Source organism: Lissotriton vulgaris, chromosome 8 (assembly GCF_964263255.1).
Source record: "Lissotriton vulgaris chromosome 8, aLisVul1.2, whole genome shotgun sequence".
NCBI classification, from domain to species: Eukaryota; Metazoa; Chordata; class Amphibia; order Caudata; family Salamandridae; genus Lissotriton; species Lissotriton vulgaris.
Genome location: NC_141696.1, coordinates 1141250450 through 1141274173, shown reverse-complemented (window position 1 = coordinate 1141274173; position 23724 = coordinate 1141250450). Strand labels below are relative to the sequence as shown.

At 47.9% G+C, this 23724-nt stretch overlaps 1 protein-coding gene across 2 annotated transcripts in view; it reads right to left on the bottom strand.

Annotated features, from left to right (window-relative positions):
- Window positions 1-23724, bottom strand: part of ESD (esterase D) — a 179141-nt gene that overhangs the window by 46272 nt on the left and 109145 nt on the right. For both annotated transcript variants that reach the window (XM_086934992.1, XM_086934993.1), the window contains exon 5: window positions 7298-7422. In XM_086934992.1, coding sequence (XP_086791118.1) covers window positions 7298-7422 — 125 coding nt within the window. The remainder of the gene's footprint in view (window positions 1-7297; window positions 7423-23724) is intronic.

Genomic DNA, 23724 nt, shown 5'->3' with positions numbered 1-23724 from the left:
CTGGAGCAGCGGGAGCACTTGCTGCAGTGTTAGCATATGGAAGTGCTCCAACAGAATGTAGAAGTTGAGGGGCCTGAGATCCAGGATGGGCCTGAGGGACCCGTCCTTCTTTGGAATCAGGAAGTACAGGGAGTAAACTCCCGTGCCTCTTTCCTGCATGGGCACGAGCTCTATTGCCCCTTTTTGCAGCATGACGTTGACCTCCTGCTGCAATAAGTGCAAGTGCTCGTCCGACATAGGACAGTGCCTTGGGGGTATGTTGGGTGGAGTGGATGTTAACTCCAGACAATAACCAAATTGGATAAGCTTTCTGACCCACCTGTCCGTGGTGATGGACTTCCACACGGGCAGGAACTGCTGGAGTCTCCCCCTGACCGGTGTTGTGTGGTCGGGGGGCAGTGACAAGGCGTCACTGTTTGCTGGCGGTAGAGGACCTGGAGCTGTTGTTGCCATGTCCTCTGCCTTTGGCGCTGTTGCCGCGATATCCACCTCGACTCTTGTTGGCATAAATAGTCTGGGTGTTGCCCTTGTAGAATTACGCGGACTGGGAAAGCTGTACCCTTGAGGCGCCTCTGGTATTGGAGCGACGAAAGGACCCACCCCGAAACTGCTGGGACTGCAAGGCACCCATGGATTTTGCAGTGTCAGTGTCTTTCTTCATTTTCTCTAGGGTGGTGTCAACCTCCGGGCCAAACAGGTGATCTGGGTTGACCGTTTGGTTCAGGATGGTGGTTTGGATGTCTGGCTTGAAACCAGAGATTCTGAGCCAGGCATGTCTCCGAAGCATAACACTGGTGTTAATGGCTCGCGCAGCGGTGTCAGCTGCGTCCAGAGCGCACTTAATGGAAGCGTTGGAGATCAGCTTCCCCTCCTGGATTAGCATCTCAGCCCCTTCTTTGTATTGATCAGGCAGGTGTTGCAAAAGGGTCTCTAGTGTATCGTAGTGCGCCCTGTCATAACACTCCAGAAGCGTTTGTGTGTTTGAGATGCGCCATATGTTGGCTGCCTGTGCTGCTACTCTCTTCCCTGAAGCCTCAAAGACCTTGAATTCTTTGTCTGGGGGAGGAGCATCACCCGTAGTCTGAGAATTGGCCCTCTTCCGGACATTCGAGACGACCAGGGAGTCCAGAGGCAACTGTCCTTTAATGTAAGTTGGATCAGTAGGCGCCGCTTTGTATTTTTTGTCAATCCTTGGGTTGATGACTCTCGCCCTGGTAGGTTCTTTGAAGACCTCAGCAGCATGCTTCCAAACACCTTTCAGCATTGGCAGAGTTTTCACGGTCTTTTCAGACACAGAAAAGGTGTCAAAGAGGAAATCCACATCCACAGGGTCAGCATGCAGCTGGACATTGTGATTGGCAGCGGCCCGTTCAATGAGGGCATTGAAAGCAGCAGAGTCTTCAGTAGGTGAAGTTTTAGCAGAGAAGAGTTGAGGGTCTTGTCCCGAATGAGGATCCCCAGGGTCACCACCAGCTGACCAGGGCTCAGTTGTATCCTCTGGGTCTGTGTAGACCGGATAGCTATATTCATCCTCCTCATCGCCCTCACCAGCGTACACATCGGAGTAAGTGGGCGAGACCTCATGAGCTTGTGGTGAAAGGGGCTCCACCAAGGCTGGAGTACCAGCAGAGTCCATTTTCTTCTTGAGGGGGATTTTGTAAGACTAATTGGAGTTCCGGGGTGATTTTCCTCTTCAGAAGGGAAAGCCTGCCCGTTTCGGCGTCGATGTAATGCTCTTGACGCTCTTCCTCTGAGGGTTGTCGAGGCCGCAGGCCGTGGACCATCAATGACGTTTTCGGCGCCGAAGAGACCTTTTCGGGCACGCCGGCCCCCGGCCTAGCAGCGAAAGTCTTCGGCGCCGTCTTAGGCGGCAAGGTAAAGAGGATCGGCGTGGACGCCTTAGCTGGCTTCTCCAGAGGCTTGGCAGGCGGAGTGTCCTTCGGCTCGACTGCCGCAGCGCCGTCCCTAATGCGCTGCAGGGACTCCGTGACCTTTTTTGTGAACGCAGCAGATGGACGTGCCGGTTCAACTGAGTCCTTCGAGGACGGTTCGGAGTTGAGTCCTTCGAGGTCACCTTCGGAGTCGACTCACGTGGCGCAGCACCCTTGGCCTTGTCGTGTGGAAGCGGGGCAGAGAGGACCTTCGGGTCATCGGGCCGCTTTTTTGGGTCGCCGAGAGACTTCTTGGGGTCGTCGACAGCCTTCTTGTGCTCGACCCGACTCTTGCCGGCGCCGATAGTCTTCGGCGCCGATGCGCCCGTGTCGAACACCTTCACCTTAGTCTTTGACACGGTAGCCTTAGGCTCGGCAACCTTGACTTGGCCTTTCTGCTCGACGGCCATCTTAGGTTTCTTCGGCGCCGAGGCCTCAGAAGACTTCGATCTGACCAATGCGATGCGCACTTTCGGTTTCGATATCTGCACCTGCGCAGTATCTGGCGTCGAGACCGTAGATTTCACTTTTGGTTTCGTTTTCACCGGGAGTGACTCGGTAACAATGTCCATGGCCGGGCCCGAAGGCGGGGCCGAGGAACTCATATCGAGCTCTTGGGTAAGGCCCGAAGGCGATCCCTCGACCTGGGCCTTATAGATTGGCACGGCCCCAGAGTCAGTCTGAGGAAGCTCCTCGTCTGAGCTATCCTCCATGGCCCCGAGGGCCCCGTCGTCGTCTCCTACCTCCTCGACGACTTCTTCACTTTCAAAAACTTCGGCCGCAGCGTCGTATTCTTCTTCGACGTCTGACGCGGGGTTTGATTCTGAGACGTCCTGGATATCTTCATCCTCGACCTCCCCAGCATCGAAAATGTCCGTAGGCGCCGGAGCAGATTGCTGGGCCTCCAGGCGCGCAGCTCGACGGAGCTTGAGTGTCTTCTTGGACCTGAATCACGAACAGGCCATACACTTGGCCTCATCGTGGTCCGGCGACAGACACTTGTTGCACACCGGGTGGATGTCGATGTGCGGGTATTCCGAGTTACAGAACGGACATCTTTTGAATGGACTTCGGACCATGATGGATGGTCGATGAGTCTGGAGCGTCGACAAGGCCTTCCGCGCCGAAAGCACGCGGAAGTACAGAGCTCGGCTCGGAGCCGAAGTAGAGTTGTTAAGCCGAACGCAAGACAATACCGACGTAAGACTAAAGACCTTTTGGTCTCAAGGAAAGTTTTTCTATTGATTCCGACAAGAGGGAACCAAAGTCATCCGAACCCAATGGCGGAAAAAAACAATCTGGGGATGGAGTCGATGCCCATGCGCACTGTAGTCCAGGGGAGGAGCCACCTATCTCGTGATACTTCGAAGACTCTTCCAGGAAAACAATGTGCAATCATCCGGACCCAACACTAGGCGGCGATCTATGCACAGATATGAATTCAGCAGCCCACATGCCTCAAACCTTTATATCAGGTACAACCATGCTGAACACTAGGTCGTCGTTCACATTTATACTTTCAGTCTGCTGTAAACAGTATGGTCTGCTACTTTTGGCATCAGGGCAGGTCTAGGAGTTTGTTCTCCCTCACCATCGCCTTCAGTCTCATGCTCGGATACTTGTGTTGTGGACAGAGTTACATTTTGGATCACTACATTCACCACCACTTGAGCCCTTCCTTGGCCGCCTGATCTTCCGTGGGTCAGCCACGAGGTTTCCAGGCCACCTTCTCCTTGCGCTCGGTCTTCCCTATCCGGCTACAGTCCATGTGCGCGCAGATCCCTTTCATACAAAACCACTTAACGGCATTGCTTGGTGTTGAAAAGAAGAGTGATTCTTCATTGTCAATAACCAGTAGCTTTACCATGCATGTGAGGGCATATAGCAAATTTAGTAGCCGTTTCTTGATCTCAACAAAATTGCTGATTTGCCGTTGGACCTTGCTGATTCAGTCGAGGTAAGCATTGGCTGCATTTCCATCTATTGTCCATCGTCATTTAGAATGGGCTAGATGTATAGTCAGATCTCCATCTCTAAAATTAAACAGTCTATAGGCCTGGGTGCCACTCCTGGCTGGGGCGCGAGGCTGGGTACTAGATGGGCCCCCTCAACCAAATATAACTTAAGGATTTTACTTTGTAGCACCTTGTTAGCCAGCCACTCCTATCGGGCCATCTGTGCCTGAATTATCCTGACACTGCTGCGCCTTGAGCATCCACAGCTCTAACCTTTAAACCTTTGGGGACCTCCTGTAGGACCTTTGTTTAATATTGCATTTTATTCACTTTTGGTCATAGGGCTAGAATGGTGGATTTGTTGTCGACCCTATCCACCTACTTCCTGTGATCAGCTCTAAACAATCCAACGTTTATTACCACGGAGTCTATTTTACTTTCAAGCGTAGATTAAGTGTTTAAGACAGGTTGCAATATCCTATCAAATTTTACAGTATGCCCATCTAATGAGGATTTGACATGGCCCAGGGATTCCGAGCGCACGGGAAACTGATTCATCAGCTACATGTTAACCTTGGCTAGAGGCCACCATGTAGTTGGTTTTGTTTTGGGCAGTTTTATTAGGCACAAACTAATCCCAAGGGCACTGGAGCACTTTACACAAACACTAGTTACATTACACAAGGTCATTTAAAAAAAAAATGTAGGCTCAGGGAGATTTAGTGAATTTTCCAGAATCACAGGATGTTAAGCGCCGAAGACGGGCCTGAAACCTGGATCCCAAGTTCTAAAGTCAGCAGCTCTGATTGTAATGTCACATCCTCTCCCAGTAACCCATAGTGGCCAAGACTTAAGTCTGTGCAATTCCTACAATTCTGTTACAGCTCCAGGGTGTATATCTATGCTTACGTTACGCACTTTCAAAGTCAGAAGGGCCCTTTTTAATTCTACAGCTGCACCACTCCTGCAGCAGCCATGTGGTCACCTGGTACCCCTTGCAGCAAGTCAGGCATCCTCCAAATAACTGCTGACATATATATATCCTTGTTTAGTGTGCAGCCTCAGGGGTGTTCCTTGTTAGCGCAGTGCAGCAATATGGTCTGTAGATTGTATAACATGATGAGCACCCTTAGTCGGCACCTCTCACCGGGTGCAGTTGGAGGTTCTCGTACTTAGTTCCCTTGTTCCAGGGTTCAAAAATAAGGTGGTTCAGTAATTCATCATGTATTAAGAGTGGAGTAGGAAGAGTGAGAGGAGGGTTCTTTTCTACACCCCATGTGTGTGCTGCCACCTCCTTTGACTGGGTCAGTCCCACCAGCCTGGCTGTGCCGGAGCATTCTTCGCCAGCTGCTGGAAGTTGCATCGCCTCTTCCACCACTTTTGTCACCAGTCATGAAATCAACACAGCGATTCCCCTAGAGCCGATCACATTGACTCGCTGATTCAGTTGGGGGCTCTACTGCTGCCAGCGAAGGCCAATGCAGCACTTAAAGAATTCATGTAGAATCCAGCAGGGCTGCACATAGAGCTTATGTTTGTGCGATTCACTTTGTTGCCATCTCTTCTACGCTCATCTACATTCCTGCTACTTCAATACCTTGTGCTTGTTTTCCTCAAGGATAAATAAGTATACCTAAGCTGGTTGATAGGGATGAGTCAAACACTGCAAATAAAGGTCTTGACTGTTAAGGAAATAGTTGATCACACCCTACTATACATACGGACTAGCAATCATTGGGAAATATGAGTGTCTAAAATGTTCTATTGTTTGAAAACTATTTTAGGTGTATATATAAATTTGCATGGGGCATAATGCAGTCGCTCAAAGTGAAGGCATCTAATGGCTCAAGTGGTCTGGTCCACTGACCTACATTTTGTGCTGTGGTGGGAGGGACCATTATTTGAGTAACGTTTGAACAGACCAACGGTGTATGGGTATTGTTTGAGATTCTCTACATGTGCATTTTTAAATGATATTTTTGGGGATACATGAAGCAGGCAAGAGAGATAAAGAAGTCTTTAGACCTAAATACTAGTAGATGTCATAAAGGCTTTATTTATAAGAGGACTGGGCATCTGGTTTCAAAAGCATTCAAGCTCTTAAACTTGATCCAAGAAATCATAGGTAGAACACATGTTGATGCAGAATCTGAAAACTGTCAAATGTAACATTAATTCAACAAACCAATGAGAGTTACTTAATTTAGAGATATTGCTGGGCAACATTGCACGAGCCCTGCAAGTCAAATAATTAATATACTCCAAAAGCAAAAATAAAATGGAAGTTTTTTAGGAACCTAATTAAAAAAAAATCATCACAAGAACATTTGTCACTGCATATAGTATTCAAGATCAACAGTTATAGGATCAGATCCTACTAAATAGCAAGAAAGCTTGATTTACAACACAATAGAAACCGAGATCATTTTGGATTAAGAAATGTACTTCACTGTGTTTGCACTCCTGGTGGAGACTTTTCTTCATCAAAAAAGGAATGTGCTCTAAATTATCTCAAATAATTATAATAAGAAACATAGAAATGTACAAATTAGTGTAATGTTTCCAGAAGGTAACTTTAATGTGTGACTGAGACGTAACCATCACCTACAGATTCCCTCCAATAGTTAGTAGTGCATCTGTTTGTTTAACACCAATTCATCCATCCATTGCACCTGTACCTTTGTCTTCTCCAGTATTTTATCACTAACCTGCACTTCCTTACAGAAATAACCTGCAATGGCCAAATACGACAAAATAAGGGATGGGTTAGGACAATCCAATTTGCCAGTGCCAGAACTGCCACAAGAAGAAGTGGGTTAAAGAATAAGATAAAGACATGAATGGTGCAACAGATTTAGAAGGCGTACCATATCTTACATGTTATACTCTTGTTTACGTATTATTATGATTTCTTTTATATTTGAATACATACTGTTTTTAGGGAGTTGTATTATCAATATGTCTTGATGAAAAGGGATATTGTGGGAGTCTGATTAGGGCTGTTTTAATGAAAGACTTTATGGGAGACTCTGCTGGGTGGAGCTGTGGCAATGAAAGCCTGTTTCTTTGCACTACTGTGTGAAATAGTTACTTCACCGTGTTACACTAATGATGCTGAATGAAGATATAAGTTATGTGCTATCTCTCTAAACAGACACATATGAAGCTACTTCACTGAGGAGAGTCAATATTTTATGATCAATGAAAGAAGAGAAACACCACAAAATTATCTGGATATTTGAAAAATATTGCAAGCGGATTATTAAGATTAGCTGCCCGACTTATGCCGTAAAAGTTTTTACATGATAACTGTATAATGTTTTATTGGCATTCTTCACCTCAATGAGCTAATGTATTAACCCATGCAAGCGTTTGGAAAGGAGAGTGCCTGACAGCATACAAAGTAGTTACCTCTTCAATAATATAAGAATACATCCTGTAGTTTGTTTTCCAGGGATCTTCTGTTGCATTCACGTAGAAACCTGCTCCAGAGCCAAAATCCCAGCTCTCATCTTCTCCATCAATATTACAGCCTCCTAAAAAACAGAAAGGATTATTATCCATAGATTGCCTAAGGTATAAAGCAACACACTTATCTATGTTAACCAACCACATAATGCAAACATGAACATTTACATGCAAAATTAAAGTATTTATGTTCAACAGATGAAAAATGGTAGTCGAACTAGTACCAGACTCAACGTGAAGAAAAACAACTCGCCATCAATTAGACTTGTGAAATTATTTATAATTATTTAATTTTCTGCTTAAAGACATTGGTGCATACTTATTTACCCGGATCAGTGAATCAAAAACATTCCACTATCATATGTGAAACAGATGAAAAGCTACTTTGTACAAAACAGTGTCAACATGAGTGGGGCACACGTGAGTCTAGAACAATTAAAAGTAATAAAACATAAGTTACAGGAACGTCACATTTCTTTCTTTTGCATCATTAGATTTTGAATAGATTCATAAACTGGAGATAAGGGAAAGATGAAGTACTCTTGCTACTTAAGCACAGTTTCTTTCAGCTAGGATGCTTCTTGTTTCTAGAAGTAAATCTAGGTCTAAGAAGGCGTGAGAAGAGAAAGTACATGTAGAACTCAACTCACATATCCTGTTATTTGATTCTTGTAGTAACAGTTGTCATCTATGCTCTCATAGTATGTGGTCGTGGTCCTATGTTAAATTCCTTTCATGTTAGGCAGTAACTTGACGGTTTTGCATTGCACAATCTATTCAGAAATTCATGTATTTGCAATAGAAGCGGCCTTACCACAAAAAGTCATAATAACATCTTTGTCTTGCTAAGCAATACAACACAGTTCTCCTGATACTGGACATGCATAATATTGTGGTTTTCAATTAAAGATTCTTAAAAAAAATAGGTATTTGAATACTGTAAAAAGGTGCTAGAATCTTGGGCAGTCGACCCCCAATACGCTGGAGGATAGATGGTCTGCCCACTGAGCCCCCTTTAGTGCTTCTCAGTTTTCATGGAAGTCCAAAATGGTGACCAGGTTTCCTCAAACGTATCCAAATTATTACGCACTAGTGATGTCAATTCCTCATTTACATAAACGGACCAAACTTTCGGCCACCTGACAGAAAGCTCTTGTTCGCAGAAGTGGGCCAGCAATATTGGACTGCCAGCAACAAGTGAGTAACGAGCTTGCTCGATGGGGTAGTCAGAGGATATATGGAGTCCTCACCATTGGCCTTGTAATTGCCTCTATCTGGGTCACCCCTTCCAAGTGGTTGCGAATCCTTGGGCAAGTCCACCACACATGCAACATATCTCCCCTCTCCCCAAAACTCCGCCAACACAGCTCTGATCCGCCAACACAGTTCTGACCCCCCTCCCATTGCCTTCATGCAAGCTGGAATTAGATACAATTGGATGAACATCTGATATGAATTTTCTCTATGGTTCACACATATAGAAGACTATGCTGCACTTGCCCACAAATTTCACCAGGTTTCTTCCGATTTCTCCCGTTCTAAGTCCCATGCCACACTGTATGATGGCGGACACTTCATATGTGATCAGTTTATTGCTCTATAACTTTGATGCTGCCACAGTAACATGGACTGTCTTTATTTGGATTCCTGCTCACCTCTCGCGTTTCCCCCTCCGCGGGAAACGCTCGCTGCTTGGGGGTCGGGTGGCCACAAGAGAGGACAAACTGCATCGCCCATAAGTCAACGGGGCTAGGAGGCACCTATTCGACACGCCCACCACCAGGTGCTTTAAATCCTGCTGCTGTACTGCGCATCGCGGGAAACTTTGATGCTGCCACAGTAACACGGACTGTCTTTTTTTGGATTCCTGCTCACCTCTCGCGTTTCCCGCTCCGTGGGAAACGCTCGCGGCTTGGGGGTCGGGTGGCCACAAGAGAGGACAAACTGCATCGCCCATAAGTCAACGGGGCTAGGAGGCACCTTTTCGACCCGCCCACCACCAGGTGCTTTAAATCCTGCTGCTATACCGTACATCGCGGGACGAGCCGGGCGAAGCCCGGGCCAAGGGCGGGCCCGTCTGTGGCCGTCCGGGGAGGGGGCAGGGCTGGGCCACCCCCCTAACGTTTGGGCATTGGACACTGTCAGGTACTTGGGTATTACCACTGTTTGTAGCTCAACCTGCTTGTTCTGCAGCGGGGTGTTTGTATTAGCGAGTGTTGTTCCCCTATGCCAATGACTACTCGCTCTGGGAAAAGCATGCTGGGGGGTGGCTATATTAGTGGCACAATGGATGAATTCATCACCGAGCCTTTTCGGTAATTGAGAAAGAGATTGCAATTACCGAACGCCGCCTCTCTCTTGAGCCCCTTAGCCACAATCGTTCCTCCCTTGGGCCCTTGGCTCTAGCAGCTTCCCCGGTTCATACAGCTGTGTCTTCTGTCTCAGCATCTCCTAGTGCTGACCATATTAGATCTGGTACCATAAGGGCCAGCTTGGATAGACTAAATGCCCAAGAATCTCGCAGGCTCTCGGTCACCCAGTCAGTTCGGGTGTCGAATGTGTCACCTGCACTCCATGCTCCCTTGGAAACCCCCACCCATCCTGAGATTGCTCGTGTTCAACCTGCTGTAGTGCCCATTAAATTAACTAGAGTAGCCCCCTCTAAATGGAAAAGAACTACAAGTTTCCGTAGGGGCAATCATCCAAAACCGCCTAAGAAGCCTAGAGGTAATTACTCTAGGAGTGGGGTGAAACCTATGGGGTTGGGGGCTGGGACGAGACTTATTCAGGCAGGGACCCAAGGGACTTTTTCCTCTGATGGTAAGTTGCCTTACACTCTTCCTGAGCAGGAGAATGCCATTATAAAACCGAATCCCTTAGCCAGTACCTCACCTGAATTTCCCTCTATTGCACACATTGAGAAATAAATGAAATCCCTCATACTCCCGATACTTGAGCGGGTGAAAGTTTTGATGGAGAGGCTGGATAGATTTGAGCAAGCCACTCTCAACAACTTCTTCTCACTCAAGTCTCTTATAAAATGACATTCAAAAACCGGGAGGACGGGTTTGCAAGGCATGCAACCAACCGGGTGGGCTCCCCTCCAGTGGAGGAGAGTGCACCTATTCCATCCAAGGTTGTACCTGGGGCAAACGTGAGTCTGGGAATAGCTGTTGAGGGTGGTCCTACTTGTCCCATTACCCCAACTAGCTTGAACCATAGCTTGAACTTGAATAAAGGGTCTCAAGGTCCTTCTAAAAGTTCTCTTGCCCAAATTATTCGCACCAATAGTGCAGGGGGAAGTGGGGGCTAGAACAGTACCACACCTGTTCCATCTAAAGTATTGGCCCCGGCAGAGAGGGGAGTCAGAAACCCCATCCCAAAATATCTACCTCCTGATTGTTTGCCCTATGTAGCAGTGCTCACCGGGGTTTCCCAGCTCAGGGAGGGTAAACGGGAATCGTATGACGAACTGAAAAACAAAACCATGTTCTGGCTAAGGGAAAACAGACCGCTGCCTAGATCATTGGATGGGAGGGTCCTCCATGTGAGACGGGTCAGCTGGGTAGGATCCAGGCCTAAGGACACGAGGGGTGATTGTATCCTGGTTAACTTTGGGGATGTTGGGGTAGTTAGGTATATTTGCAACCCTCTGTTTAGCCAGGGTACGTTGGGAATTAGCACACACAATCTTAGCTATTTCAACCCTCGCCCAGCTATTCACCATCATGTTAGCCCGCCAACTGGGGGGGGGGGGGGGGGGGATGGGAGAGTGGGTATCAACTACATGATCTGTATCCCGCAAGGTTTGCCCCTGTTGAATTTAGGCCTTAGTCCCATCAGGCCTGGGTGGGGTTATTGACCTGATGCCCTTCCTCTTACTGAGTGTTTACCTGTTGTAATCTCTGCATATGGAAGTCACAGGGGGTCTGAGCAGGGATTGAGACAAAACCTTGTTTTTCCTCTCGAGTCCCCCCCCCCTCCTCTTCCCCTCAGCCCCAAGTCTGTTCCTGTTCGTTCCCCGCTTGGAAAATACTGTGCATCAGTACAGTTGGTGGGTATATTACAGGAGTCCGGCTCGGGGCATAGTATGTCTGCAATGCAGCCACCAGTAGAACAAGTCCTAACACACAGCAATGTGAAGTTCATGAGCTGGAATATAGCGAGCATTACCAGAAACCTTGATCTCCAAGACTGGAACATCTTCATTGAATCCTTCGGGATATGTATTTTTCAAGAGACCTGGTGCTTGGAGCCTTGCTAGAAGGTTGGATATTCCACATACTTTGCTCCTGCAATCTCCCCCTCTGCTGGTAGGGGTCGCCCCTCAGGAGGCCTTATCTGGGTTAACATTTCCCTGGGGTGTCACATCAAGTTTAAATACACTAAGTCTCCTGACCTATTGAGACTATCAGTTAGGGGGCCAAATAGATGGCTTACCCTGGAGATATTTAACATCTATGCTAGAGGCGCCAATGGGGGCTTACCATCTCCAACTCTACATGAGCTTGAAGACGAACTCAGCCAGTGTTACCCGGACATGTATGTTATGATCGCCGGTGACCTCAACTGCACCTTTGAGCCCCTGGCGGCTGACGACATCTTGGGCACCTCAGATGATGCCAGGAGGGGTATTCCTTCCCTAGCAATAGCACCTATAAAAAGGTGGTCCCAACAGGCAATCCAGTTAAATTCGATCTCTATGCACTTTGGCCTAAGGGCAGTTAATGGTAGATCACTTTCGGACCTCTCAGGTGCACACACGTTTAACAGGGTAGACCACTCGTCAAGAATTGACTACATCCTCTTAGACTTCAAGCTCTGGGCCTACATGCGGGATATGGAAGTGTTACCCACTACGGACAGTGATCATAACCCTCTATCTTTGTCTCTGTCCCCTTTATGGTCACTACCAAAAAGCCTGCAGGTACCATCTGTGCAGCGTACAACTGGGGAAGTATGTCCTTCCAATTGTGGGAGGCGTCTGAAATGGCGCAAGGTTGCCCTGGACGAGGGGAAGGTTGAGCTTATAGGGGTGCTCCTGGAAAACGCTGTAACTCGGTTGGCGCCCGCCGCCATGCATCCCCCGGAGGTATCACAGCTGTTTTGTAATATCACCAAAGCCCTGGGAGAATTATTCTTAACCCGTAGTCGGGGTCCCCCAACCAGTGGCTGCTAAAGACATGAGGGCACTCCGGGGGTGGTACTCAACAAAATGCAGGCAAATGAAAAGAGCACTGGTGGAAGCAGTTAAACTTAAGAGACCGGGATTGATCCGTGTTGCTAGGAAGGATTACAAGCAGGCTGTTAATGAAGCCAAGAATGATGGGAAGGACCAGTTCAGGTGTAAACTGAAGGAGGCCAGCGCAGGGCGGGATTCCAAGGGTTTTTGGGATATAGAATGAGCTAAGAATAGGCCACTTGACACCCTTATAACATGCAACATCACAGAGGAGGCATGGTTTAATCATTTTTCTCTCCTCTATACTGGTAACTCGGATTTAAGGGAGGGACAGACCGATTTCCCTTATTTGGTCCCTTCTGGGTTAACGGACGCCCTCACTTTCACTGTTCAGGAAGTGGTGAGTGTGATCAAGTCCCTAGTCCCAAATAAAGCAGCAGGCCCTGATGGGATTCCAGGGGACTTGCTCCGCCTAAACCTGGAAGAGTGTGGGAGGCTCATCTCATCACTGCTTAACGCTACTTTCTTAGGGGCGGCTATTCCGGAATCCTGGATGGGAGCTGAGGTCGTGCCCGTTTTTAAAAAGGGGAGTCGGGACGACCCAGCAAATTATCGCCCTATAAGCTTAATAGACTCCACTCAGAAGATCTCAGGAAAGGTGGTTCTGGGTAGGATACTACAGTGGGCTGATGATCACAAAATCCTCTCTGATTACCAAGCAGGGTTCAGGTCCGGTACAGGGACTATTGAGGAGTCTTAGACTGCTGCTCCTTTATTGGAGGGAGTTGTATTTGGGAAAGGCAGTCTTTATCTTGCCTTTATTGACTTAAAGACTGCTTTCGATTTGGTGCCCCGGGATCAAGTGTGGAAGGTTCTGTCCGATTTGGGTATGCCGCCCTATTTAGTGTCCCTATTGGTGAAGTTCCATTTTGGAAACTTTGCACAGGTGAGATGGGGCAGGCAGGGCCAGAAGACTGTCAGAATCCCAGTGAACAGGGGAGTCCGCAAGGGTTGTGTTCTTGCCCCCACTCTGTTCTCATTGTATGTGAACGGAGTGGTGGAGCATCTTCTGGAGATTCCATCTGATTCACCATCCCTGGCGGGCAGGAGAATACCAACCCTCCTGTTCGCCGACGATACCCTTTTAATCTCCAAATCCCCTATGGGCCTACAGAGACTTCTGGATAGTTTCCAATCATTTTGTGTTAGTAGGGGTTTAATGATCAAGACTGAAAAGACAAAGGGCCCGATGTAGGTAGGCATTTACCGGTCGGTAACGGCCGAATTCGGCCGTTACCGACCGGTAAATGCCTTTTCCAATGTAGGGGGCATGTATTTACAGATTCGGTATTTTTACCGAATCTGTATTTACCGAATCGGTAAAATTACCGAATTGGTAAATACAGACTCGGTAAAAATACCGAATCTGTAAATGCAGATGTAGGTGGCGCTTTAAACAGTGCCACAGGCCCCTAAGAATTCGTTATTTACCATGTAATACTATTGCATGGTAAATAACAAATTCAGGTGTACATGCACATCTGTGCATGTACACCTGTGCCATGTGACACACAGACATGCCCTTAGGGCATGTCTGTGTGCCACATGGCACACAAGCCTGACATTGGGGTGCTACAGGGTGTCAAAGTGACACCCCGTTCCCCCTGGCAGGATTCGGTATATACCGATTCGGTAATTACCGAATCGGTATTTGCCATTGATTCCTATGGGCTTCAAGGCCCATAGGAATCAATGGCAAATACCGATTAGGTAATTACCGAATCAGTAAATACCGAATCTTATAGATTCTGTAATTTAAAAAGACAAATTACCTACATCTGCTTACTTCGAATTTACCTACTCTTAAATACTGAATCGGTATGATTCGGTACTTAAGAGTAGGTAAATCGAGATTACCTACATCGGGCCCAAAGTATCTGGTACTGAACCCCCCCCCCCAAAAAGCTTGGGCGGGCTCCCACGCTAAACATGGTTCCTCTGGAAAGGGTTAAGGAATTTGATTACCTAGGCATTCGCCTAACCGACTCTATGCGGTGGAACTCCCACCTCAATAAGATGCTTTTAGGTCACAAAAGGGTGGTGGGGCCTTACTTAAAGAACAGCGGACGTCCTCCTTTATTGCCCCTGTGCTAGACATTTATAAGGCGAGAGGTGTCAGTGCAGCACTTTATGGGGCTGAGCTCTGGGCAACCCATAACACGGACCTGCTATCCTGCTCAGAAAATAAATTTCTGAAGGATCTAATGGCCCTCCCCCAGAGTACTCCAACGCTCCCTCTGCTTTTAGATATAGGATGCTGCCCTATTAAAGATCAGGCAATGCTGCGCCCCCTATTACTTTGGGCCCGCTTGTGGAGGGTGCCAGAACTCTCCAGCTATGCGGAAGGACTAAAGGAGGTATTGTCGTTGTCGGGGTGGTAAAAAAAAAAAAACAGGTGGCTCAGGGACGTTTAATCCCTGCTTGGGGAGTTGGGGCTTAGGGAGGCTTGGCTAACTAGATCAGCCCCCCCTAAGTCTGTCCTTAAGAAGATTTATTGGAACTGGGTAGATGAGAGGAGTAGTTCTGACCCCTAAACACTGTAGAACAACCAGTGAGTTCCTTATGATTAAGGACATGCCCTCCTGTGAACCATATCTTGACCTAATCTCAAAATCTAGAGATAGGGCCCTGTATTTTAAATTCAGAATAGGCATGCTTCCGGTAGGTGAACTAACTGCCCGTTGGAATATTCCGGCCCAAACCTCACCTTTTTGTCCTTTCTGTGTACTTAGGGTTGAGTCTGTCGCCCATCTCCTATTTGAATGCCCTGCCTACAATTCTCCGCGAGAGAGGTGGTTAAAACCATTGTGCAAGGAGCTGGGGACCAGACACCACATAGCTGCTATGCGTATCCTGAAGTCCGATACTCGGCCCTTGTTCGTGTATGGTATGGCTAAGTTTTTAAGCTGGACATGGCTGATTAGGCTTAAAAGATTTAATGAAATTGTATAAAGTATTTGGAATCATAAGGCTGTATGAAATTGTTTAATTATGGCCACTATGTTGGACCTTCTTAATTAATTTATTGTTGCTATGTATCTTTTTTTAAATTATGTGTATGCATTTTTATCTATGTTATGGGATGCTTTTTAAGATATGGTTTTATCGAAATAAAGCCTATTGACTGATGATTGCTCTATATATAAAAAATTATTAAAAAATAAATAAATAAAAAGAGGGTCCCTTTTACCTAGCCTTGTTATGGAATAAGGTCTCTAGTGCATTCCTATTCCAATTGGCCTTTAATTTGATCAGTCTATCCATAAACCAGTGCAACAATTGGGTCAGCCTAGATTCATTGTGTGGTTGTAGGTGAAACTGGCCCACACAGTTCTCTCTATCCAATACGGTCTCTTCTTAGCAGAAGGCACCCAAGCTCAATGGACTCGTATTGTTCCAGAATTAAAAGCTCAAAAACATTACACTGGGCGGGAAGTCTGGGTTGTAGCTAAGTGGGGTCAGGGGGAGGGGGGGATGTTAGCATGGTTTTGTTTACGAGACAGTGTCACTCAATAGTTTAGTAAAATATTGATGGAGTGAGGTAGGGTGGCCTATTTCGGTCTATGTTTGCATGGTAACCACGATACGTGAAGTAGGGGAGTCCAGAAGTACTATTGCTCAACCTCTGCGCTGAATGTGTTGAACAGGGTTTGATGCCAGTCTCCAATGCTGGTCGCAGTTGAACAACCAATGCATAACCAGCAGTGATTGGGAATCCCACTCCGACATCTGGAGGTTTCCTAAAGAGAGTAAGTCTAGATACTTTAGGATATTTATTGCCCCAAACAAGGGCAAGAAGCGTATTTTGGAGCTGTTGGAGTAGTATTTTGGTACAACTATGTGGGACTGCCTGAAGGACATAATAGACTAGGAAGTCATTTTTTTTAATGCTGGCCACACGATCTAACCATACAATTTCTAGCTTTCCTCACCTACATAGGCTCTTGTACAGACATCAAGCAAAGGTGGAATATTGGCCTCATATAAGTGTGTTCTGTTTCCTTCCTCAAGACAATACCTAAATACCATAAAGAGTGATCATCCCAATGAAACCTAAAATTCTGTTGGTCTTGCTAGGGCTGGCATTGGGGATTAGAGTTGCCTATCACAGAGGATTTATATTAATTCACCTTAAATTCAGAGACCAATGCAAACTGCTTGAGCTTCTTGACCAAAGCTGAGATAGACGTTTATGGCTCCATTTTAAAACAGAGCACATCATTCACAAAAAGTGCTGTTTTGTATTCCCTTGGGCCAAGGGTAAGGTCTTCAGTGTTAGGGATGGCAATTATGTTTTGCATTAGAGGTTCCATGGAGAAGGCGAAAATAAGTGGGAAGTGGAGGCAGCCCCGTCTTGTCCCTCTTGCCAGATCTACTTTATCAGAAAATTCAACATTTACTTTCAGGTGTGTTGTGGAGTGGGCAAAATTTCCCATAAAATATTTGAGAAGATTGGGGCCCATACAAGTCCGGACTATGACCTTCAGTATAAACCTCCAGTCGACTATTGAAGAACTTCTTCGCATCAAGCGAGAGAAGGACCAGTGTAGCGTTCTGTTTTTCTGAGGCATCAATCAGGTTAAACGTCAGCCTGGTGTTATCTACTGCATGCCTATGTTTGTGAATATTTACAACAAGGGGTGGTGAGGGACAGAGTCTCTGAATTAAGCAGAAAACTCTCACCCAGTCAAGAGATCAGGGCTAGATCCAACACCGTTTTTTAGCTCACTGCACCATCCCAGTTTCAGAACCTGGCTGTATGCAAATCAGTCTGTTCCTGTCCCAGTGCATGATGGGAACAGGGCAAACCAAACTACAAAAGCCAATTCTTACACTGGGAAGGAAACAAGCTCCCGGGGACCGGTTTCTGGCATTACAGCCGTCTTCAGCCCGGTTTGCTTGAATCCTGATGGTGCAATGAGCAAGGGACTCATGTCTGAGTATACCCTTCCACGCTTAGGGTGGACAAAAATATTTACAACAAGGGGTGGTGAGGGACAGAGTCTCTGAATTAAGCAGAAAACTCTCACCCAGTCAAGAGATCAGGGCTAGATCCAACACCGTTTTTTAGCTCACTGCACCATCCCAGTTTCAGAACCTGGCTGTATGCAAATTAGTCTGTTCCTGTCCCAGTGCATGATGGGAACAGGGCAAACCAAACTACAAAAGCCAATTCTTACACTGGGAAGGAAACAAGCTCCCGGGGACCGGTTTCTGGCATTACAGCCGTCTTCGGCCCGGTTTGCTTGAATCCTGATGGTGCAATGAGCAAGGGACTCATGTCTGAGTATACCCTTCCACGCTTAGGGTGGACAAAAATATTTACAACAAGGGGTGGTGAGGGACAGAGTCTCTGAATTAACACCTTAGCTGCGTGTAAACATTCCTCCCCAGTGCTGCGCTGTCCATTGGAACCAGTGCTGAATGGACGTCCAATGGTCGTGCGCAGCACTGGGGAGGTAGCGCTGCTGACGACCATTGGCCGTCAGCAGCACTTAAGGGGTTAAGCAGAAAACTCTCACCCAGTCAAGAGATCAGGGCTAGATCCAACACCGTTTTTTAGCTCACTGCACCATCCCAGTTTCAGAACCTGGCTGTATGCAAATTAGTCTGTTCCTGTCCCAGTGCATGATGGGAACAGGGCAAACCAAACTACAAAAGCCAATTCTTACACTGGGAAGGAAACAAGCTCCCGGGGACCGGTTTCTGCCAGAAACCGGTCCCCGGTAGCTTGTTTCCTTCCCAGTATAAGAATTGGCTTGGTAGTTTGGTCTGCCCTGTTCCCATGATGCACTGGGCCAGGGTCAGACTAATTTGCATACAGCCAAGTTCTGAGCTGGGATGGTGCAGTGAGCTAAAAAACGGTGATGGATCAAGCCCTGATCTTTGGACTGGGTAAGAGTGGTCTGCTTAATTCAGACACTCTGTTCATCACCACCCCCTTTTCTGAATTATGTTTGTGAAAGCCTAATTGTTCAGGAGAAACTAGTAATAGGCAGGCATTGTAGACTCATTGACTGAGTTAGTACTAAGTGAAAATCTGGTGGCCTTACAGGTGCAAGCAACCTTTCTAAACCTTGTAAGAGTGCTCTGATCACATCACTGAACAGAAAACCTTTTAGCCTTCTTGTCACAACTTCGACATATCCTCTAACAGAAGCAGAGAAAAATCCTTTAAATGTTAACTCCAGTAAAATGAAGTGCCTTGCACTGCACCATGCATTAGTAATGAACTATTATATATGAAGCATATTATAATCCACTTCCATTCTATGAACATAATTTTCTGGTTGCAAGCCTTCTGGTTTCCAAAGGAAAGCCCAAGCAGGCAAGTGGCAGGTTTAGGTACCTAACGAATAGTTTCTTACCTGTCGGTGTAGTTTTGCAGCTTGAAGATCTTTCTGGATTCACTATGCTGTGCATATTCCGCGGTCTTGTGGTTGGGTCCGGATTCATAGTCTTTTCTTTGTTTTTTTTTTTTTTGTAGCCCTTGTGGGCCTCGGCGTCACACCTCCTCGGGTGCATTTCCGGTGACGTTGGCATGCTTCCTGCGGAAGCTCCCACTCTTGGGCGCCATCTTCGGATTCTTTTTTCCGTGTTTCTTTCTTTTCCGAAGCAATGGCAATGTTCTATTCAGGTGATAATTTCTTTACCACTTGTCCTTATATTCTCTTACTTCTTCTCCTCCTATTTTCCTTTTTTTTTTTTTTTTTTTTTTGACCACCTCTTCTCTCTCCAGCCTCATCTTTCTGGCGGAGGTGGGTGGGTTCGCTAGTGAATCCAGAAAGATCTTCAAGCTGCAAAACTACACCGACAGGTAAACTATTCGTTTTGCAGCGTGAATCTTTCTGGATTCACTATGCTGTGCATAGATTTCGTAGCGGTTTCTCATTTCCGTGGCGGCTGGGTGGAAGATGAGCTCTGGTTTCTGAATATATGCTGGAGCACCCTTTGTCCAACTTGTGCTTCTTTGTTCATCTGAACATCCACGCAATAGTGCTTCGTGAATGTGTGCACCGAAGCCCATGTTGCCGCCAGGCATATGTCTTGTATGGGTGTATTGGCCAGGAAGGCTATTGTAGCCCCCTTTTTTCTAGTGGAGTGGGCGCGTGCCCCCTCTGCCAGTTCTTCTCCTGCCCTTCTGTGGCAGAGTTGGATTGTTTGCGCGATCCATCGTGCAATAGTGGTCTTAGTCACTGCCTTGCCCATGTAACTGTTGGCGAACGACACAAAGAACTGTTTCGTTTTCCTGTGTCCTTTTGTCCTTTCAATGTAATGCATAACCGCCCTTCTGGCGTCCAGGGTGTGCAGAGCTCGCTCTGCGCTAGTGGTTGGTTTTTGGAAAAAACTTGGTATCTGTATGGACTGGTTCATGTGGAACTTGGACACCACCTTCGGCATGAAGTGTGGGTCGGTCCTCATCACCACCCTGTCATTGTGTATTTGTAAGTAGGGCTCCTGTAGCGTTAGCGCTTGCAGCTCGCTCACTCTGCGTAAGGACGTAATTGCAACCAGGAAAGCAGTTTTCATAGTTAGCATCTTCAAGGAGGCCTTGTGAAGCGGCTCGAAGGGCTCCTTCATGAGTTCCGTCAGGACCACGTTTAAGTTCCATGCCGGTGGTGGAACCCGCTTGGGTGGTGCAATCCTTTTTGCTCCTTCCAGGAACCTCTTTACAACTTGTGATGTGAAGAAGCTTCTGCCCATCTCACCCCCTTGTGTATGCCACTATAGCCGCCAGGTGAACTCTCAAGGAGGACGAGCTGAGGTTTTTCTCCAGTAAGTGTGTCAGGTACTTCAGTACCGTGGAGTCCTTTCTCATTTTATTGTGGAGTCTCTCCCTCCTGCACCACATCGTGAACCTTTTCCACTTTGCGACATAGCACTTCCTTGTGCTGGGCCTTCGTGCCTCCCGAAGGACCCTGAGGGTGCTCTCTGGCAGTCTCAAATGTGCGAACTCTATGTCCTCAGGAGCCATGCTACTAGGCTCATGCTCTCTGGTTCTGGGTGCAGCACCTCTCCGTTCTGCATGGAGAGCAGGTCCCACTGTGGCGAGACCAGTATCAGGGTCATGGTGCTCGCTCTGCACTTGCTCAGTACTCTGTGTATCAGTGGTATCGGGGGAAAAGCGTACGCAAATCTCCCGGACCAATCTATCCATAGGGCATTCCCAAGGGACCCTTCTTCGTGTTGTCTGGATGCGAAGTTTCGGCATTTCGCATTCTGGCGTGTTGCAAACAGGTCCACTGATGGCGTTCCCCACCTGTTGAACAGCCTCCTTGTCTCCTGAGCATTGAGCTCCCACTCGTGGGATGCCGAGGTCTGTCTGCTCAGCCAGTCTGCCTGAATGTTCTCCTTCCCTGGTAGGTGTATGGCTAGCAGGTCTATCTGGAGAGGGATGGCCCACCTCCATATTTCCTGCGCCAGCGTCGAAAGCGTTGTTGACTGTGTTCCACCCTGTTTGTTGATGTAGAACATCGCCGTGGTGTTGTCTGTCTGTAGCAACACCCTTTGCCTGTACAGTCTTGTCTGGAAGGCTTTCAGTGCAAGGAAGATTGTCTTCAATTCGAGGTAATTGATGTGCTTTGTCGCATCTGCTGGCGTCCAAAGACCCCTCACTTTGAGTTCCTCCATGTGAGCGCCCCATCCCTTCAGGGATGCGTCCGTGGTGATGGTCACTGTCGGAGTTGGGAGTGTTAGATGCTGTCCCCTTGTTAAGTTTTCCAAGGTCCACCATGCCATCTCCTTCTGCACTGCGTGCGTCACCACCACAAGATCCTCCCAACTGCCAGAAGCCTGTGACCATTGTTCCTGGAGCCATTCTTGCATGGGTCTCATGTGGAGCCGCACATTCGGCACTAGGTGGATGCACGATGCCATCATCCCCATGATCTTGCTCGCAGTCCTCACTGTCCGAGCTTGTCCCTTCCGGTAGAGGCGAGTTTCCTTGACCAGTGCCCTTGCTCTCTTCTCGCTGGGAAACACTTTGCCCTGTAAGGTGTTGATCTCTGCCCCCAGGAAGATCTTCACTTGCTCCGGCTCCATTGATGATTTCTTCCAATGGACGGAGAACCCCAGGTTTATGAGCGTGCTCGTCACTGCATGTGCATGCTGCTTGCACTTCTGGTACGAGTTTGCTTTCACCAGCCAGTCGTCCAGGTAAGGGTATACGTGTATCCCCTGTCTTCGTAGGTGCGCTGCGACTACCGCGAGGCACTTCGTGAATACCCTTGGTGCTGATTTCAGTCCGAAGGCCAGCGTTGTGAACTGGTAGTGGCCTCCTCCGATTGCGAACCTGAGCATATGCTTGTGCTTCTCGTTCATCGGTATGTGTAAGTAGGCGTCCTTGAGGTCTATCGTGACCATGAAGTCTCCGACCTGCAATTGCGGCAGCACCTCCTGTAGGGAGGTCATTTTGAACTTTTGTGTTCTTATGAATTTGTTGAGGAACCTTAGGTCTAGGATGGGTCTCATCTTGTCGTCGACCTTTGGTACTAGGAAGTACGTTGAGTATATTCCCTTGTTCTTTTCCCTGAAGGGAACTCTTTCTATGGCCTGTTTTTGTAGAAGTTCTTGCACTTCTTCCTGAAGCCTCGCCAGCTGTTCTCTTGCTGGTGGCTTCCCCCTTGGCTTTGTTTGTTGGCTTTCTTTCCAACTCCAAGCAGTATCCGAACTGGATGATGTTTAGGATCCATTTGTCTGATGTTATTTCTCTCCATTCTTGGAGATAGAACTTTAATCTTCCTCCCACTGGTGTCATGTGGTCGTAGGTCTCTAGATTGTCCTGACCCCTTCGTACGTGGTGCCCCCTGGGATATTTTCTGTGGTCGGGCACCCGGAGGTGTCTGAAGTCACTTTGAGGAGGGCTGCTGCCACCCTCTTCTATTCTGGCCACGGCCATTTCTCCCTCGGACTGACCTCTTGGCTGGTATTGCCAGGGCTGCTTCTGGTGACCTTGCTGAGCCTGCGAGTCTGCCTGGTGCTTCTGTTGGAAGGCCTGGTGCGATGTACCTGGCTGGTTTCCACCTCTCCCGCCGGGCCTCCGTGCCGGGGTGCCTCTTCTGTTGCCTCTGAACTGCAATGCCCCCATGGATCTTGCCGTCTCGTTATCTTTTTTGAGTTGGCATAGTTTGTCGTCAACTGTTGCTCCGAAAAGTGTTGCGCCGTTGAACGGTGTGTTCAGGATACTGAGTTGTACCTCGGGTTTGAACCCTGAGATCCTGAGCCAGGCGTGTCTCCTTTCCGTGACACCCATCATCATGAGCCTGCTGGCGGTGTCTGCTCCGTCCAGGGCCGTCTTAAGGCAAGAATTTGCCGCGTTTTTCCCTTCTTCGATAAATTTTTCGGCCTTCTGCCTGGCATCCTGGGGTAGGTCCTTCACCAACTGCCCCAGCCCCTCCATGATCTTGTACATGTGCCTGTTTAACAGGGCGTTGGAATTAGCCATGCGCCAGTGGGTCGCGGCATTCCGCTCGATCCTTCTCCCCACCAGATCCATCCTCTTGCTCTCCTTATCCGGTGGTGGGCCCGAGGTAGTGGATACGCTCGCCCTCTTCCTAGCTGTGGCCGTGATAATGGAGTCAGCGGAGACCTCGCCTCGAATGTAGGCCGGGTCCTTCGAGGAGTGTTTGTATTTTTTCTCTGTTCTGGGAGTTACCGCCTTGCATGTTGCGGGCTCTTTGAACGCTTCCTTTCCCTGAGCAAAGACGCTGTCGAGCATTGGAAGGAACTGGCTTCTTGTTTGTGTTGGGAGCAATGTCTCTAGCAGGAAGTCTGCTTTCTGCTTTTCTTCGTCGAGCTTTAACTTGAATGCAGTTGCGGCCGATTGTATCGCCGAGTTGTATGCCCCGATGTCGTCCGGCGGCGAGGGTCTCGAGGGGTACGAGTCGACCGCCTCTTCCGGGCTCTCGGTGTCGACGTCTAGGTAATCCTCCTCGCATGGGTCAGAGGTGGCCGACTCGGCGTCCAACCTACTGCCCTCTTCGTCCTCATAGCTGTAATCCTCGTAGGGATTCTCTTCAGCTTCCCGGTCGTCGACCCTCTCGTCGCTAGGCACATGGTCGTCGACATGTTCCTCTTCCTCCTCGACCAGATCTAGCACGGCGTGCTTGGTCTTGTGTGGAATCGTGAA